This window comes from Heloderma suspectum, chromosome 1 (genome assembly GCF_057233095.1).
Source record: "Heloderma suspectum isolate Gila_16-S chromosome 1, 16-S_ref, whole genome shotgun sequence".
Taxonomy (NCBI): domain Eukaryota; kingdom Metazoa; phylum Chordata; class Lepidosauria; order Squamata; family Helodermatidae; genus Heloderma; species Heloderma suspectum.
Window position 1 is genome coordinate 222,494,790 of NC_139458.1, and position 19,329 is coordinate 222,514,118.

The window sequence follows — 19,329 nt, forward strand, 5'->3', positions numbered from 1 at the left end:
GTCGGTATACCATCGGAAGATGGGACTCCCAGGTCGGAAGATGGTCAAAATGCTACTGGGGAGGAATAGAGGATAAGTTCAACTAGCCCCAGATGTGATGACGCAGCTAGCTCAAAGCCGAAAGGATGGCTAGCAGCTGATGGTGCTGGTGGTGAACGACGAATCCGATGTTCTAAATATCAACACACCATAGGAAGCTGGAATGTAAGATCTATGAGCCAGGGCAAATTGGGTGCGGTTATTGGGGAGATTAGACATTTTGGGTGTCAGTGAACTGAAATGGACTGGAATGGGCCATTTCACATCAAATGACCACCAGATCTACTACTGTGGACAAGAGGACCACAGAAGAAATGGAGTAGCCTTCATAATTAATAATAAAGTGGCTAAAGCAGTGCTTGGATACAATCCAAAAAATGACAGAATGATCTCAATTCAAATTCAGGGTAAGCCATTTAACATCACAGTGATCCAAATATATGCCCCAACCACTGATGCTGAAAAAGCAGAAGTAGATCAGTTCTATGAGGATCTGCAGCACCTACTGGATAGTACGCCAAACAAAGATGTTATTTTCATTACAGGAGACTGGAATGCTAAGGTGGGTAGTCAAACGACACCTGGAATTACAGGCAAGCACGGTCTGGGAGAACAAAATGAAGCAGGACATAGGCTGATAGAATTTTGCCAAGACAACTCACTGTGCATAACAAACACTCTCTTCCAACAACCTAAGAGACGACTTTATACATGGACTTCACCAGACGGTCGACACCGAAATCAGATTGACTACATCCTTTGTAGCCAAAGGTGGCACACATCTATGCATTTGGCACAAACAAGACGTGGAGCTGATTGTAGTTCAGATCACGAACTTCTTATTGCACAATTTAGAATCAGACTAAAGAGAATAGGGAAGACCCACAGATCAGTTAGATATGAGCTGACTAGTATTCCTCATGAATATGCAGTGGAGGTGAAGAATAGATTTAAGGGACTAGATTTAGTAGATAGGGTCCCGGAAGAACTATGGACAGAAGTTCGCAACATTGTTCAGGGGGCGGCAACAAAAAACGTCCCGAAGAAGAAGAAAACCAAGAAGGCAAGATGGTTGTCTGCTGAGACACTGGAAGCAGCCCAAGAAAGAAGGAAAGCAAAAGGCAACAGTGATAGGGGGAGATATGCCCAATTAAATGCAAAATTCCCGAGGTTAGCCAGAAGAGATAAGGTATTTTTTTAAACAAGCAATGCATGGAAGTGGAAGAAGATAACAGAATAGGAAGGACAAGAGACCTCTTCCAGAAAATTAGAAACATCGGAGGTAAATTCCAGGCAAAAATGGGTATGATCAAAAACAAAGATGGCAAGGACCTAACAGAAGCAGAAGAGATCAAGAAAAGGTTGCAAGAATACACGGAAGATCTGTATAGGAAGGATAATAATATTGGGGATAGATTTGACGGTGTGGTCAGTGAGCTAGAGCCAGACATCCTGAAGAGTGAGGTTGAATGGGCCTTAAGAAGCATTGCTAATAACAAGGCAGCAGGAGATGACGGTATCCCAGCTGAACTGTTTAAAATCTTGCAAGATGCTGTCAAGGTGATGCATGCCACGTGCCAGCAAATTTGGAAAACACAAGAATGGCCAACAGATTGGAAAAGATCAACCTATATCCCCATACCAAAAAAGGGAAGCACCAAAGAATGTTCAAACTATCGAACAGTGGCACTTATTTCACATGCCAGTAAGGTAATGCTCAAGATCTTGCAAGGTAGACTCCAGCAATTCATGCAACGAGAATTGCCAGATGTACAAGCTGGGTTTCGAAAAGGCAGAAGAATTAGAGACCAAATTGCCAATATCCGCTGGATAATGGAGAAAGCCAGAGAGTTTCAGAAAAACATCTATTTCTGTTTCATTGACTATTCTAAAGCCTTTGACTGTGTGGATCATCACAAATGGTGACAAGTTCTTGGTGGTATGGGGATACCAAGTCATCTTGTCTGCCTCCTGAGGAATCTGTATAACGACCAAGTAGCAACGGTAAGAACAGACCACAGAACAATGGACTGGTTTAAGATTGGGAAAGGAGTACGGCAGGGTTGTATACTCTCACTCTACCTATTCAACCTGTACGCAGAACACATCATGCGATGTGCTGGGCTTGATGAAGCCAAGGCTGGAGTTAAAATTGCTGGAAGAAACATTAACAATCTCCGATATGCAGATGATACCACTTTGTTGGCTGAAAGCGAGGAGGAGCTGAGGAACCTCATGACGAAGGTGAAAGAAGAAAGTGCAAAAGCTGGGTTGCAGCTCAACCTCAAAAAAACCAAGATTATGGCAACCAGCTTGATTGATAACTGGTAAATAGAGGGAGAAAACATGGAGGCAGTGACAGACTTTGTCTTTCTAGGCGCAAAGATTACTGCAGACGCTGACTGCAGCCAGGAAATCAGAAGACGTTTACTTCTTGGGAGGAGAGCAATAACAAATCTTGATAAAATAGTGAAGAGCAGAGACATCACACTGACAACAAAGGTCCGCATAGTTAAAGCAATGGTATTCCCCATAGTAACCTATGGCTGCGAGAGCTGGACCATAAGGAAGGCTGAGCGAAGGAAGATAGATGCTTTTGAACTGTGGTGCTGGAGGAAAATTCTGAGAGTGCCTTGGACTGCAAGAAGATCAAACCAGTCCATCCTCCAGGAAATCAAGCCAGACTGCTCACTTGAGGGAATGATATTAAAGGCAAAACTGAAGTACTTTGGCCACGTCATGAGAAGACAGGATACCCTGGAGAAGATGCTGATGCTAGGGAAAGTGGAAGGCCAAAGGAAGAGGGGCCAACCAAGGGCAAGATGGATGGATGATATTCTGGAGGTGACGGGCTCGACCTTGGGGGAGCTGAGGGTGGTGACGGCCGACAGGGAGCTCTAGCGTGGGCTGGTCCATGAAGTCATGAAGAGTCGGAAGCGAATGAATGAATAAACAACAACAATCACGACTACCACAGGGATGCAAATGGCGTCCCTGCGGTAGCCGTGATAGGCTACGTAAATACTTACGTAGCCTATCACGGCTAAGGTGGAATGATAATGGTGGCCGCAGGCCAGGGCAGCCATTCGCGGGGCAGTGGACGGCCGACAAAGGTAGGCCCCGTCCCGGGGGGATTCTGCGGGGTGGCGGGAGGGATTGCTCCGTTCCGCCACGGACTCCGAGGGGCCGGATTCTTTAGAATCACCACTGGAGTCCATGGTGGAATTCTCTAACATCCCTACCCTGTACTTCCCTAGCATAGAATCTGAACCAGTAAAGCAGGACACATATTATTTGAGCTTCTAGCAGGACAATAAACACATTTCTTCTCTGTTTCTGCTCCACTCATTTTTGTCCCTTTTCCTACTTCTCTCTCTTTCCTTGCTGGATACAATTGCCCCCAACCCATGCAGTTGGGCGGGGGGGCTTTCATTGGCACCAATGGAAGATTTTTTTTCTAAACTTAATTGCTGGGGAGAGGGGGTGTAGGAAATAGGGAAGTGTTTAGCCTTCCCTCCCAACCCCTGAAAGTTCCATAAGCAATTAAACTGGGGCGGAGGGGGGGATTCCCATTGTTAGCTGGAAAGTCAGCATTCTTAATTGCATGGAATGCCTCTATAGATACAAGAGGCTCTCTCCTTCAGAAAGTTGCCCTCCACGGTGACTTAAATGTGTGATGAGGGGTGGGGTTAGCATGCTCCCTCTCCTTGCATTTGATATGCTCAGAATTAGAATGCCAGTGTATAGGGCTTTTGGAATTAAAATCACTCAAAATTGTGCTGATATAGATGCCATAGTTGGTACAGGTCCAGTTGATGTAACTTTGGCCTCTACTTGTCCAGTTATACTTGATTTTTTTCAATTTGTACAGCCCAAGAGTGTAGACAGGATCTCTGTAGAGGTGAGACCTAGCGCATGTGTGCTTTATGTTTGCCCTTCCTGGCCTGTCAAAGTGGCTGGAGGAGGGGGAACTTGCCAAGTGGGTAGTGGTGAATGCCTCTTTACAACATTGTGTGATTCCATCATGCCTAAAATAGGAGTGGTGAGGCCTTTGTTTAAAAAACTCTCCCCAGACCCCACAGTATTGAATAATTTTCAGCTAGTCTGCAGTATTACATTCTTGGACAAGGTGTTAGAGCATATAGTGGCATCTCAGCGCCAAGTGTTTCTGGATGAGGTAGATAATTTAGATCCATTTCAATATAATTTCAAGCCTTGTTGTGGGACAGAGACTGCTTTGGTTGCTACACTGGATGTTCTACACCACAAACTGGGCAGGGGGAGTGTGTCCCTGTTGGTTCTGCTGGAACACTTAGCAGCTTTTTATACAATTAATCCTGGTATCCTTCTGGAATGCCTGGCTGGGATGAGAACTGGAGGCCATTTTAGAGTGGCTCAGGTCCTTCTGCAAGGGGCAAGTCTGAGGGTTTTCTATGAGGTCTAGCAGTGGCGTGATGTTAACCTGCTGGCTATAGAATGGGGGTGGAATATGGCTGTTGGTAGACTGAAACACATTCCAACATTATAAGCAACTTCATAAGCTACAGTTCCCAACAACCTCTATCTTATTGCTTGCAATTGCAAGTCAGGCTGTGAATATGCCTGTGAGTGCAGATGAGTATGTCTGTTTTGTGCTTGTAATGGCTGCAGCAACAGAACTGATATGAAGGAGCAGGAGGTGCATGATGATAATTTAGAATGACCCTTCTGAGGCAAACACTTAGGGTGGCATTCCAAATGAAAACCTTCTGGAAGTGCTTCTTCATGATGACAAGTTTGATGTTGTTTCTGATTAAAATAGTGAGGACCATGACACACTTCCAACCAGGTGCCATACAATACAATAACAAAGGAAGTTATCATCTCATAGCATTTTGCAGATTGAAGTAAAAAAGCTGATTTCTTATTAATGCACTCATGCAAGCTATAAAATTAGTATTGGTCAAATGTTGCCATTCAGTCATACTCCAAAAATTAAATGCAGATTAAACTTTCGGCAAAATTTGAAAGAAAACCTTGACTTCTGGATTTCAATGCATAAGACTTCATGTGTTTCAAAAAAATAAATTTCTGGCTGTAGAAATCAACATCTTAGTGTAGATCCCATGTTGTGGCCCTTCACTGTTCCAGCAACCTTATTTGCACGCACACCCACACCCACACACCCTTTTTGTATGGTGATAACTACTGAACAAAAAACTTGGCAGAGCTAATAAACAGAAGACACCAAAAAACTGCTCGTCAGCAACAAAACCGTGGCCCTTGGTGGTACAGAACCCAGACTACAGTTGTTTTTCATATTCACATAATGGTCCCCATTTTTCCAAGACTTCCCTAATCAGTACATAGCTTTACAATCAACACGGTCTGAAGCCAGGTGGAAGTAGTCTGAAGGACAGAGTTATATGGCTGCCCCCTCCCCTTGTTGTGGAGTGGAGTGGACAGACCCCTCCTTCAGGAGGCTGTGGGGATACACCAGGTCAGGGGCTGGGCCTAGGGGTGCCAGCTTCACTCAGACATGATAGGCACCATGTGTCCAACTCTGACAGTTGTATCAAACTAAGGGCTCTTCCAAACTGTGCAAAGCCAGATCTGTTCACTAGTAAAAAATAAAGTATTCAACAGGTGAATTCCTTGACTGGGGCACCATTTAGTCTAGAGCTGGCCATAGCTCCCATGGTCATATGTCACGTTACTTTCCTCCAGTTTGTCCCAAACTGGTTAAAATGTATATAAGATATGAGACTCCAGGGTAGAAAGGGCATGTATGAGAACAGTTCAGAAATGTGTGGGCAAGCCATTCTGTTTACTCCACTAGCAGGTAACAAGGACTGATATTTGTTTATCTTGTTTTTGTAAATTCTCCAAGTAATTAAAGGATATGATCCATGCTCAGCTTATTTCTGTCTTCTGCTGAAGTGTGCTAACACCAACACAAATATTATGTGAGCTTCAAGAGGGCAAAGTAGCTGCACTTGATAGTATTATAAAAACATTTTTACTTCTTCTGCACACTAGTATATGTGGAGATTAAGGAGCCAGATCAGTTTGTAAATTACTGTTTTTGTCTGTGTTTCACTTTACTGTTCTATCCCCCCCCCCCCCAGGGTATGCTGCTAAAACGAAGTGGGAAGTCCTTAAATAAAGAGTGGAAGAAGAAATACGTTACTCTCTGTGATAATGGTGTACTGACTTATCATCCAAGTTTACATGTAAGTGTGCATGCATTTCACAGTTATCAAATGATGATTCAAGACCTGTAAATGTACCCAACAGATAAGTAATAAATCTATTCATTATCAAGGAAAATAAGAGCATAATTAGTGAACATTCTTTGGAACTACTTTTTTTTCTTATGAAATTAATTTTGAGTGTACAGTTGTGGAATGTACAATCTAGAAACTAGAGGAGGTGGAGAAGACAGCAACTGCGTCTACAAAGAATACACTATGACTGGAAAGCCTGCCTTCCTTCCTTCCTTCCTTCCTTCCTTCCTTCCTTCCTTCCTTCCTTCCCTCCCTCCCTCCCTCCCTCCCAAATATGGAAGTGCACGCTTTGGAACTGCAGCTCCAGTTAGGACTGATGCTTGCATTACTTGTCCCAGTAGGGGGATGATTGCTCAGATTGGGGTGGGATGGGACTGTGTAAAAGGTAGTCTCAGAATTGGTACCATAAATGCCTTGTGCCATAAATGCCTAATGCATATATTGTGAAGCCAGGCCACTCCTCCCTCTTTAGAAGACATTAATAATATATATAATACTCCACTGATATTAGAATCCTTATCATAAAACAAAAAACTTGATTATTTGAATATTCATTGAAGGGATTTTTAACCCACTATTCAGGTCATTCTACCCTCACAAGGCAGGTTACAATATTTCTAAAACATGAACATACAATTACAGTTAAAACACACATGCATACGCTGTGTGTGCACACCCAGTAGCACCACCAGCAGCTGATTTTTAAGCACTAAATGCTGGCCGGAATAAATGAGTCCAGGGTTCTTTAAAAAGGGAGCAGTGATGAATTGATACATATTTCCTTGTGGAGAGAATTCCAAAGGTCTGGGGCCACCACTGAGAAAGCCCTATCCCTACTACCCACCAGCCTAAGGGCTCTTGCTGGTGGGCCAGAGAGTATCACCTCTGATGGTGATCTTAATGCTTGGACAGGCTCATATAGGTGCAGGGGTTCCTTCAGATAATGTGGTCCCAAACCATTTAGGGCAGAGGTGCAGAACCTTTTTAAGGCAGGGGTCCAAATTTTCCCTCATCGGGCCCACCATGGGACAGATGGCACCAGTGGGAGTGGACCCACCTTGGAATCACATCAAGGGGCGGGGCTGTGTTCACTGACATCATTGCCCTAGCCCCTGCTTTTTTCCTTCCCTTTTTTTCTCTCTGCTGGGAGAAAGCACAGAGAAAGGGATGTAGCTGGCGCTGTGGGGAGCAGCTGTCCTCCCAGAGCCCTCATGGGTGCTGCGCAGTTTGCAAAGTGACTTGGCCCATGCCAGGAAGGGTACCCACTCTTCCTGGCACAGGCCAAGTCCCTGGCTTTGTCTTGCATCCCCTACTCTGCTGACACTGGGAAGAGTCACTGTTCCTCCCACAATGGGAACAGTCCCCACTGCACACATCCCTGCTGTTATCTCCTGCAGTGAGGAATCTTGCCTCATCAAGGTTCCTGATCACAGGAGCCTTGTGAGTGCATTCAGCAAAACGTGCTTACAAGCCCCTTTGCGGATCTTTGTGCTCAATGCGCATAGGTCTCTGAGCTAGCCTGGCACATGGTACGCTTAGGGACAGGGTGTCCATGCTCGCACATATTCTGTCCCCAGTTTAGCCCTATGCATGATGAAGGCGAGCGCCTGCATAGGGCTTTAGTCAGAACTCTTACCTTTACTTACTGAAAGGAACACTTAGCTGACTTGCAACAAACACAATAGGACAGGTACTCATTGAAGAGCTTAACAAGAGCACTTATTTGATGCAAGGGGAAAGGGGTAAACACAACCGGGCATGTCCTCTGTCCTCCTCTCAGACTACTGTCAACATTGGTTCCAACACAGGCACACTCAGAGCCTCAGATGGAGCATGCAGAAGCACATGCTGAACTGACTAGTGGCTCCCCCTGCTGTGTCTTCGCTCCTGCATAGTGCTAGTGTCTCCACCCCAACCCAGAAAGAGCAACACAGTGAAAATTGTTGGCGAACAGGGACTGAGGAAGAGCTGAGGCCCATCTGGAACAACGCTGTGGTCTAGTTGTGGTTTACAGCCCACACTTTGGGAAACAGACCAGTCAGCGAAGATATTTCTGAACAGGCTTTTGTTAACACAAGAGAAGTTAAGATGTTGAGGACGCATTCACTAATTCGTGAAAGGCTCTTTATTCGTTCAAAACTTTATTTTCAAACATGTGATCTGAAGACTTTAGTGTCCACCTATTTATCTAGAGCACATCAGTTAGCCTTTTCCCATATCTAAGGGTATTCTGTGGAGATGAATTCCTTCCACTGCCATGTTAATCGTAGTATTTCTTCACAAGGCGGTTCTCTAGGATGTCACAAATACTTTGTTAAAGAAATGAGTTATAGAACACACTTGTCTTTCAATATGGCAAACTCCCTAGAGAGGTTTGCCTGGTGCCTTCGTGGTACTCCTTCTGCCACTAGGTGAAGACCTTTTTATTCTCCCAATATTTTAGCATTTCAGCTTCCTAATCTTTGCAAGGCTGCTAGGTTTTATTCTGGTTGTACTGTTATATAGTGATTTTAAGCTTTCATATTTTATATTGTTTTCTGCTGCACTCTGTGATTTTCATTTTTGTGAACCGCGCAGAGAGCTTCTGCTATTGGGTGCTATAGAAATAAATACACAAATATTTCCTATAAAGGCAAATTAACAAAAATAGCTTTGAGTGTAGAGTTTGCTCTATTTAGGGTGCAATCCTATGCAGATAGGTGGCCTCCTCCAAACTTGGAGGCAATTGCCTATCCAATGCAGGGCAGGAGAAGCATGGAGGGGATCATTACCTCCATGCTCCTCGTGACCTGCATTTTTGGCTAGACAGTTGCTTTCGGGACTGACTAGCTGTGGGAGTGCAGAGCGGGAGGGTGTCGTACAGGCATTTCCGTCCTCCCCGCCCCAGAAAACCCCCCAGAACACCTCATTATGGCTGCTCCGTGCAGAGCATAGGGCTTCTCTGGCCTTTCACAAAGGGGCGGAAAGTCAGTTCTCCAGGAACCAACCTTGGAGCGTGGGCTACGAGGTTGGTTCCTGGAAAACAAGATATCCTATGGCTGCCTAGCCACTGACTAGAGGCCATAGGATTGCTCCCTCTGACATTTTATTTTATTTATATATGTCTTAGCTTTTCAGGACCATAATCTTATCTATCTATCTATCTATCTATCTATCTATCTATCTATCTATCTATCACATTTCTATATCACTTAATAGCCAAAGCTGTCTGGGCAGTTCACAGAAATTAAAGCCTTAAAATACAATATGATACAACATAGCATAAAACCTTTAAAAGTTTAAAACAGAATCACATCAGGGTAAAAACCAGCAGCAGGGAAAGATTTAAAAACAATAACACACTTAAAAGCCAAAAACTAAAAATCCTGGTAAAACAAAAAGATCTTCACCTGGCACCAAAAAGACTACAATGTAGGCTCCAGGCAAGTCTCTCTTGGGAGGGCATTCTGCAATCGGGGTGCCACCACCAAACAGGTAGCCTCAGTAGCCATCTGCTTTAACTCATTTGGTGGGAGCACCCAGAGGAGGGGCTCTGAAGATTATCTTAGAGTCCAGACAGGTATATATGGGAGGAGATGATTTTTCAGGTAACCTGGGCCCAAGCTGTTTTGGGCTTTAAAAGTTAGCACTAGCACTTTGAATTTACGTATTTATTCGCAATATTTATATACCACCTCATTTGAAACCAATCCCAAAGCAGTTTACAAAAGAATTAAAAAAAAAGTAAAGCAAAAAAACCCTACACTCACACATACACAGAATAGTATCATGAGGTTACTACAAAGATAGCTCATGGTTGGGGGAAAGCCAAAGCAAACAGATATATCTTCAATAAATGCCTAAAACATACCAGTGTTGAGGCTTGATGCACAGCAGAGGGGAGATCATTCCACAGGGCAGGTGTCAACACCGTCCATTAGCAGGTCTTGGGGCCATCTAAATGGAATTGCTTTGTGAAGCGATTTGGGCAAAATCTGCATTTTCACAGAATCAAATTGGCTCTTTCCACAGTACACACAGTGCTGTATTCCTCGGCTTTTGAAGTGCATATGGGAACTGAAGCTTCATTAGTTGGGGTGGGGCGGGCAAGTCCCGCCACAAGTAGAAATGAATGTCAGCAATGGCATAGGTGTGAGGCAGTCAATACAGGCTTGCTCCCCTCCCTTGTGTGTTCAACAAAGTGCAATGCAGGACTTGCTTATAAGTAGACATTCATGACACACCCCGCATAACCCACATACACAAGCACATTTCTGAGGCGGGCAGGCAGCCACTGCCTCCAGAGACTGAGCAGGCACTGAGAGCAGAGAGCATGGAGCTGGTGAGGAGGGGGAGCGACTAGCACCAGCGACTAGCACGTAGCCCTTGATGTATATTAACTTCACCCACCCCAACACAGGCTCAATGAAGTACATGTTTATGAAGATCATCCACCCTGGCATCCACCCTTTCTCAGCTGTGCAGCTTCAAATCAACAGGCATCCACCGTTGCTCAGCTGTGCTCCTTTGTAGCTGCACAGTTTTAAAACAGCAGGGCTGGCTCCCTCACCACCACTCCCAAGCTCGACTACTTAAAGTGAGAGACGGTGATGTGGAACTGAAAGCAATGATTTACTTCCAGGTGGACATGTTTACTCTTCTGCTCTCCCCCCGCCCCGGTCCCACGCTACTTTCCCTTCCTCCAATCAGCGCTGCTTCCACCAGCCCGCACCAAAGCCACCTGAGGTCACACGGACTCCCACGCTGTACTGAAGCCACTGTGATGGGAAAACGTGTCACAAAATGAGTTCGAAAAAAACCCAGATTTAGGGCAAGGAGTGCCAGGCTAGCTACGGGGAACAGCATGCGTCATCTGCCACGATCAGCTTGGGGGTGGAGTAGAACTGGAGTAACAGCCCCAACTAGATGGGGCCTTGGGGAAGGGAAACATCAAAACCCCTTGATCCAGTGTCTCCATCAGAATGGCAACTGTCAGTAAGTGTTAAGATAGCTTTTATTGAGGACTGTCCTAGTTACACTCACTGGCAGTCCACATAAATCTACAACACAAAAGGGGTTCGCTCTCCATAAGCAATAACAGAAGAGTCTCTGACATTCAAGGAATGGATCTTCTCCTCCTTGGAAAACAGTCCTCATCCAGAGTGGTAGCTGAGGAAGGGATCTGTGCTAAGCCCAGCGCTACCCACTCTTTCTCAGACAATTCCCCTTGTTGCTTTGCTGCTAATATGCCGTCCTGTTCCTGCCTCCACCTTCTCCAACACCCAACAGTTGAGCCACTAGGTCTCTCTGTCCATCCTGCCACTCCAGGGTTAATGACAGGAGGTTTGAAAGCCCCTCTTTCCCCCAAAGGAGCAGCATTGCCCTAAACCGTCTGTGCATTAACTCCTTGGCGTGTTGCTCTTCCCTCCCCGGCACATATACCTTTTCCTTGTCTTTGCCAAATTCTTTCTTCCTCTATACCCCTTTCTTGCCTTTCTGTCTGTCTGTCTTGGCTTTCCTCATCTGCCATCTTTGCTCATGGGCAATCTCTCTTTTCTCTCAGACATCTCCGTCCTTGCTCTCCTGTCTTCCTTTTCTTTTCCCCGCTTCTGCCTGCCACCCCACTTCAGGTGATGCTAATTTTGGATGGTGGGGCCAACTGCAGGTGCACAATGGCTGGCAATGCCCTTGGTTTGAACTGTCGCTATCCTCAGCTGCTCTGTCCTTGCCCTTTGTGCTGCCATGGGAGCTTTGGCATGCACAGGGAAAACCAGTGACTCATCATGTACTTGATCCCTCACACCATGTCCCTGCCAAATGAAAATCCATTGGTCGTGGCACAGTCAATTGTAGTGGCCTGGGAGGTAACCTGGTCCTGAGTTGTATAGGGCTTTGTATACAAATACGTTAAACCCAGATCAGAAGCAGACTGGCAGCCAGTGTAGAGGCTTGAGCACAGGCGTAATATGTGTGCAGTAAGACACTGCAGTGTGTAACCTAGTCACTAGCTGCAGCTTCCAAACCACTGTTAAGAGCAGCCTCATATAGAGCACATTACAGTAATCCAGTCTTGAAGTTACTCTTTTGTGGATCACAGTGGCTAGGCTATCCCTGTCCAGGAATGGGTGTAATTGATGTACCAGCCTAACCTTGCAGTAGGCAATGCTAGCCACAGAGGTCAATTGGGCTTCCAACAACAGTGATGGACCCAAGCACACCCCTAAACTGTCCTCAAAATGCCTTGCAAAATTGTCACAGCAGACTTCCAAGTATCACATTTGTCAGGGTAAATGTTAATATTCCCGTACTATCCAGCACAGCTCTAGCCTGTGTCATCATTTGAAGCTCTCCAGAGAACTAGAGAGCAACCCTGGCTCCACAGTGTCAGAGAGGGCACTCGGGAGCAATCATGTCAATGAGCTGTTGCATTTTGCCATTCCACAGTGAAACTAGAGCTTGGAAGATCCCCCAAAGCATTCAGGAACCAATCAGATTCCATAAGTCTCTGAGAGTGGTCCTCCATGCCTGCTGGGTGGAATATACACTGCAAAACCAGACTTCAGCAGGAAGTGGCATGACTAACTATGAGAGCCCCGTGGTTGCAAGCCATGAAATCCTGAGCTGACGAACTCACCATGGCCTCGGCATAAATGTTGAAGTCACCTAGGACAATTGTCCTGGGTTCTCCAACACCACACTCGAGACCACTTCAGCCAGTTCAGTCAGGGATGCCATTAGTCAGCATGGTGTGCAGCTGCCCTAGTCTAACACTTTGGCTCAATGGGAGATACAAGCCCTCATAGCCTGCCCCAGGGGGAAGAAGTTTCCTGGTGAGATGGTATCTCTATGGATCACAGTGACTACCCCCACCCCTGAACCCTCCGGCCTATGTTGGTGCTGTACTGAGTACTCAGGTGGGCACAACAGTATCAAGTCAGTGCCACCTTCTTCTCCCACCCAATTCTCAGTAATACATGCCAGATCAGAAATAGGCTGGGTCCAGAAGTGGACTAGAAGCCATTGCAGTTCACAGGGTCACATGACACACACACACACACACACACACACACCATCCCTCTCGGCAAAAGTCATCTCACAGAGCGACCAAGGCAGTTGCCATTCCAAACCCAGTCCTGAAGCCTGATTGAAATGGATCCAGATAATCAGTTTCATTCAAGAATGTCTGGAGTTGACCGGCAACCACCCACTCAAGCACCTTGCCCAGATGTTATCTCTATATCTGTTAACATCTTCTGGATCCAGGTTAGGCTTCTTGAAAAGTGGCCTAGTGACTGCCGCTCTTTGATACACCTGCTAACACAGGTATATCAAAAGGAGAAAATTTCAAATGCCTGCCTATGTCAGAGCACTCCTCTACCATTTTAATACCAGGAAGTAGAAATGTCAAATGATAACAGTAGCAATATTATGAATGCAAAGCACTTTTAAGAAAACAAAATATACCTTATAAAAGAGTCTTATTCATTCATTCATTCATTCCATTTCTATACCGTTCATTAGCTGAAGCTCTCTGGGTGACCTACAAGACAACACTTAAAACCATAAAATACAATAACACAGTAAAACATAATATAAAACCATAAGTTTAAAACAGAATAATACCAAAGTAGTAACCAAGATAAAAGCCAGAAACAGTGCAAAGATCTAAAAATGCACTAACACAGTTTTAAAAACTGAATGGCTAAAAAGCCTGAGAAATTAAGAGGTCTTCACCTGGAACCAAAAAGACCATAATGTAGGCACCAGGCGTGCCTCTCTGGGGAGGTCATTCCACAGGTGGGGTGCCACTACTGAAAAGGCACCCCAGGATCCTTGGTATCCACTAATTCGGCAGGGGCAGCCAGAGAAGGGCCTCTGAGGATGATCTTAGCATCTGGACAGGTATTTATGGGAGGAGATGATCCTTCAGGTAACCTGTCCGCAGGCCATTTGGGGCTTTGTAAGTTAATACCAGCACTTTGAATTTGGCCCAGAAATGGACTGGCAGCCAGTGCAGAACATAAAGCAGTGGTGTAATATGACCATGTTTGCCAGTCCCGGTTAACCGTCTTGCTGCACTATTTTGGACCAGCTGAAGTTTCTGAACCATCTTCAAAGGCAGCCCAGGATGGCAGTAACCCAAATGAGAGGTTACCAGAATATGGATAACTAGGTAGGCTATCTCTGTCCAGATAGGATCGGAGTTGGCATATCAGCCTAAGCTGATAAAAGTGCACCTGTGTGTGTAATGACAGTGCTGATCTAAGAACACCCCCAAATTACAAATCTGGTCCTTTAGGGAGAGTGCAGCCCCGCTCCAGAATAGGTTGAATATCACTGATACATGCAGAAGAACCACCCACTAACAGTACCTCTGCCTTATCTGGATGGAATCTCAGTTTACTGGCCCTCATCTAGGTCCAACAGCACCCCCAGACTATGAACCTGATCCTATAGGGGGAGTGCAATCCCCTCCAGAACAGGTTGAACATCACCTAGCTGGGCAAACGAACCACCCACTAACAGTACCTCTGTCTTATCTGGATGGAGTCTCAGTTTATTGGCCCTCATCCATCCCATTACAGCACCCAGGCATTAGTTCAGAACACCCCTTGCCTCACTTGGATTTGATGAAAAGGAGAGCTGGATGTCATCTGCATATTGGTGACATCTCAGTCCATATCTCTGGATAACCTCCCCCAGTGGTTTCATGTAAATGTTGAGCAGTGTGGGGGATAAAATAACTCCCTGTATCACCCCATGTCATAACTGTCAAGAAACAGAGCAATAATCCCCCAGCACTACTTTCTGGAATCGGCCATCCAAAAGTAGGAGTGGAACCACTGCAGCACAGTACCCCCAACTCCCAGCCAGATAGTCTACCCAGAAGGATACTCTGGTTAACGGTATCAAAAGCTGCCATGTCCAGAAAACTAAATCAAGCATACATCCTCCAACATGTGTGGGGCTGATAACATGTTGAGACCGCCCCATGGTTGTCATGGCGACCATGAGGTCCTGAGATGCTACTGATCTGGTGGACTCGGCATGGAAGTTGAGATCCCCTAAAACCATCATCCTAGGGGTCCTCAGCACCACATCCATTCACCTCCATCAGCTCAGGCAGCAGCGTGGGTGGTACACCAGCAGAATCCCTAATTTGTCTCGGGTACCCAACACTCAAGATTGGCACTGGAATGGACAGGAAGCAACTTGCAATATAAAAACTCACAAAGCGACTTATGAAATAAAAACAATACCCAACAAATTATAAAAGTACCTTAAATATGAGCAACTTTAAAATAAACCAGTTAAAATAAAATATGGTTTAAAATGTCTAACAGGAGTAATACTTAAAACCTCTTTTTATTAAAAGCCAGAGAGAACAATTATGTTTTTAAACACCTCTTAAAAGAGGTGCATAACTCTTGGGAAGGAGGGCTACCAATTAAAGACCATCTCTCTAAAGCCTGCCAACCTTACTAATCCTAGTGGTGGGCCAATGAATAGGGATTTTTAAGATGATCTTAAAAGGATAGGCAGGTTCATATGGGTGTAGGCAGTTCTTCAACCTGGACTCGGACCATTTAGACCTTTAAAGGTCAGCACCAGCACTTTCAGTTGAGTCCAGAAATCCACTGGCAACCAGTGCAGCTAGTACAGAATTGGTATAATATTATCTGAGTGTCTGTCCCCAACACGAACACGAGCGGCCTTATTCTGTAGTAGCTGAAGTTTCCAGGTTGTATTCAAAGGCAGCCCCATATAGAGCTCATTATAGTAGTCAAGTGTGGATGTAACTATGGCATGTATAACTGAGGCTAGGTCAGCTTTCTCTACATAGGGTCACAGCTGACGTACCAGCTAAAGTTGGTAAAAGGCACACTTGGCTACTGCTGCCCCAACTTTCTGTGATGGGTCCAGAAGGACACCCAAGATATGGACTTGGTTCTTTAGGGGGAGTGCAACCTCATTAAATATCAGTTGAATCCCTGTATCCAGATCAGCAAATTTCACCACCCAAAGTACTTTTTGTGTTGTCTGGATTAAGGTAGAAGATGATTCAACAAACTCAAGTATACTTTCTATTAGAATATTCCTATTTCTAGAAGTAGAAAGATTAGAAAGACATTTCCTCCTGATCATGGAAGCATTTTCTTTTCAGATGCTGGGACTACTTCATGCTTTGTTACTTAACATAGGGTGGGAATTGGCCTAGAAATACATGGGTGCAAGGTCATCAGGTATAATCTGCCAGCTTTCAAACTTAGTTGAATTTGAAGGATGCTGCTTTTTACTGTGCACTTTAAACTGAGAAAAATATTGGATGAGAGCACTGTGTGGTTAGTAGTGGATAAATGCAGCTTTCAAAAATGTTACATACCACAGCAGGAGATTGGCTGGCACCACTCTCCAGAGTGCCTCTTGCCCGATGCCTCACTTTGAGGACTCGTTAGAGAACAGCATCAGTTGGGTGGTCTCTCTTGGAAGACCCGCTGACTGCTCAGAAGAGAGAACGGCCAGCATGGCTCTCCAGAGAGCCTGGTCCAAATGTCTAGCTCTGAGGGGTCCCTCTGCAGATCAAGGCATTGGCAGGGAGGTGACCCTGGAAATCACCTGTGCTGTCACCAAAGGCAGTCTCCAGGGCCACCACTCCACCAATGCCTCTGTATCCAGATCAGCAAATTTCACCACCCAAAGTACTTTCGTCTTGTCTGGATTAAGGTAGAAGATGATTCAACCAACTCAAATATCATGCTGCTGCTGCCGCCACCACTCTAAGGGGGAGGGGAGAAGGGGCAGTTGCCACCATCATTGCAGGGGTGGAGCAGAGAAGAGAGGGCAGGCACTGGCCCTGCCTAACCCACCAGAGGTCTTGCACTGGCCCTGCCCGACACCCCAGAGCAGATTTGGGGAGGGCACGGGGCTGCAAGGGGAGGGGTTGCTGGCAAAAATTGCGACCTTCACTGTTCTGCCAGTGTAAATACTTCACTGGATCAAAAGCCTTCACTGGATCAAAAGACAGAAGAATATATCCAGATGGAAAGTCTGGATCAAAGCCACTATTTCAATGCTGCAAAAGAATTGTGAGATTGCTACGAATATTTCAAATGCATACTTAATTTTATTTTAAGTTTGTCTCCCTGATCTGTAAAGTAACTCAGATTCTTTCTGACTTAAGTCTGAAGTATCATTTTATGTTGTCATGTAGGAGCATGTATGGGCAGTGTGTAATTACATGGTTTCATTCAGCATGTTTTATAAATACGTGTTTTTGGCTAAGCTTATAATACGATGGTAGGTTTCCTAAGGTCTTTCGTAGGAGATAATCTCTTTTTTTCAGGTGTGCCTGTGGCTTCAGTGGAAACCAATCAAGGTGCGATTTATGTTCATTAAGTGCTTGTCAAAACTGAAAAATTTTCTAATCAACAGCAATCTAGCTGAAGCCTCCTCAATGGCTGGGAGTGTCGCCTCTGCAGTATCGGCTACTTGCCTGTTACAACTCTAGGCTAGAAATCCGCTGATGATTACATTAGGCTAAGCTGCGAAGTAAATGAACCATATCTTATTTAGGTGCAACTAGCTTCAGTGTAGTCCTGCCCTGCAGGGCACTTTATAGCGTTTTATGGCTTTAAAATTAGTGTAGCTTCCCATTTGCTGCAGGGTGCTGCATGTTATGCCTTTGAACTCCATAAGCAAAGGGAAGGGGGTCTTTGTTTTTCTCTTCTCTCCCCCCCCCCGCCATTTTTTTCTGCATTTTAGCAATTTTATTTTGCATCTTTTCCAGACGGCATTTTGCAATAAAGATGTCTGACTGCCCTCTATACACAAAATCTAGAAGCATCAGCATTTGCCAGTCAGTACATATAGGGTTTACACACACACACACACACACACACACACACGTTTACAGTCACTGTTCTATTTGCAGGTGGTTAACCAGTTTCTCAGTGTTATCAAATCTTTCTCAATGATAAAATAGCATTCTGAAAGAAGATACTGACTTTAGTTGTAATTTGTTGAATTTTGTAATGTATTGTTTGCATGAATTAAACATATTTTTTTCAGTGTACTATTGACAAGGAAACCAAAAACACGTCTCTTGTTCAAAGGCATTATACATAATTAATCTGATAGAAGTATGATGAGCACATTAGACAGAAATAATTAAGTGTGCATTTAACTTAAACCACTTAGTTTGTGCAGAAATAGATATTGCTAATTATCAGAATACTAAAAGACAATGAATTGTGTGTTTTGCTTAAATTGATTGAGATAAAGAGACTTGGATGGTTAAAAAAAATGAAATAAAATGGCAGAAGGCCACAATTTTGGCTTCTTTTTCAAATATTGAAATTATTAGTTACAGTGCATTTGTAAGAGCTCTTGTCTGTCTGACTAGATCCAGATAGATATATTCATAGAAGAGATCAGGATGGGAGACCTTGAGTGGGGTTGTTATAGTTATTATACAATCCCACAGAAACACACATTATAAAGAATTGTTGTCATTGTATCTCCTTAAAAAATGAGGTTTTTCACCAAGCCAACTAAATAAAAGTAGAGGAAATCTTTGGCTCTGTGTGATTTCAAAACTGTCCAGCAGGGCACAGTATGAAACAATGCAAGGTAAATACTTCCCATGCCAGAACTAGTTAGAAACCAGAAAACCTATTCTGCATGTTCCATAAGATATTTAAGCATAAGAATTCATGTACGTGTTCTGTGGTTTCTGAACTGTTCAGTCTTGCATGCTTTGACAGCTCTGATACTACAGGGCCTTAGTAAAGCCTGAGTAAAGCTCTGCCAGATCAGTAATTTAGTGTTTTATCTCTATTCTGCAGCATTATAAATGTGACCATACAAGGAGAGATTGAGTACGAAATTATTGTATTTAGTAAAAGAACAAGAATGAACTTATTTTACTTAGCAAATACTAGTATAGTATTTTATTTATAAACAGAGAGCAACCTAAAACTTTAAAAATTGTCCTGTGCAAATAGCGAAGATGCTTGCTTGTGTAATTAAGAAATAAGAGCTATAA

At 44.4% G+C, this 19,329-nt stretch overlaps 1 protein-coding gene across 3 annotated transcripts in view; it reads left to right on the forward strand.

Annotated features, from left to right (window-relative positions):
- Nucleotides 1–19,329, forward strand: part of AGAP1 (ArfGAP with GTPase domain, ankyrin repeat and PH domain 1) — a 544,363-nt gene that overhangs the window by 261,427 nt on the left and 263,607 nt on the right. For 2 of the 3 annotated variants that reach the window (XM_084820148.1, XM_084820167.1), the window contains exon 10: nucleotides 6,147–6,251. The exons of the other annotated variant lie outside the window; for it this stretch is intronic. In XM_084820148.1, coding sequence (XP_084676274.1) covers nucleotides 6,147–6,251 — 105 coding nt within the window. The remainder of the gene's footprint in view (nucleotides 1–6,146; nucleotides 6,252–19,329) is intronic. 3 annotated transcript variants of the gene reach the window in all.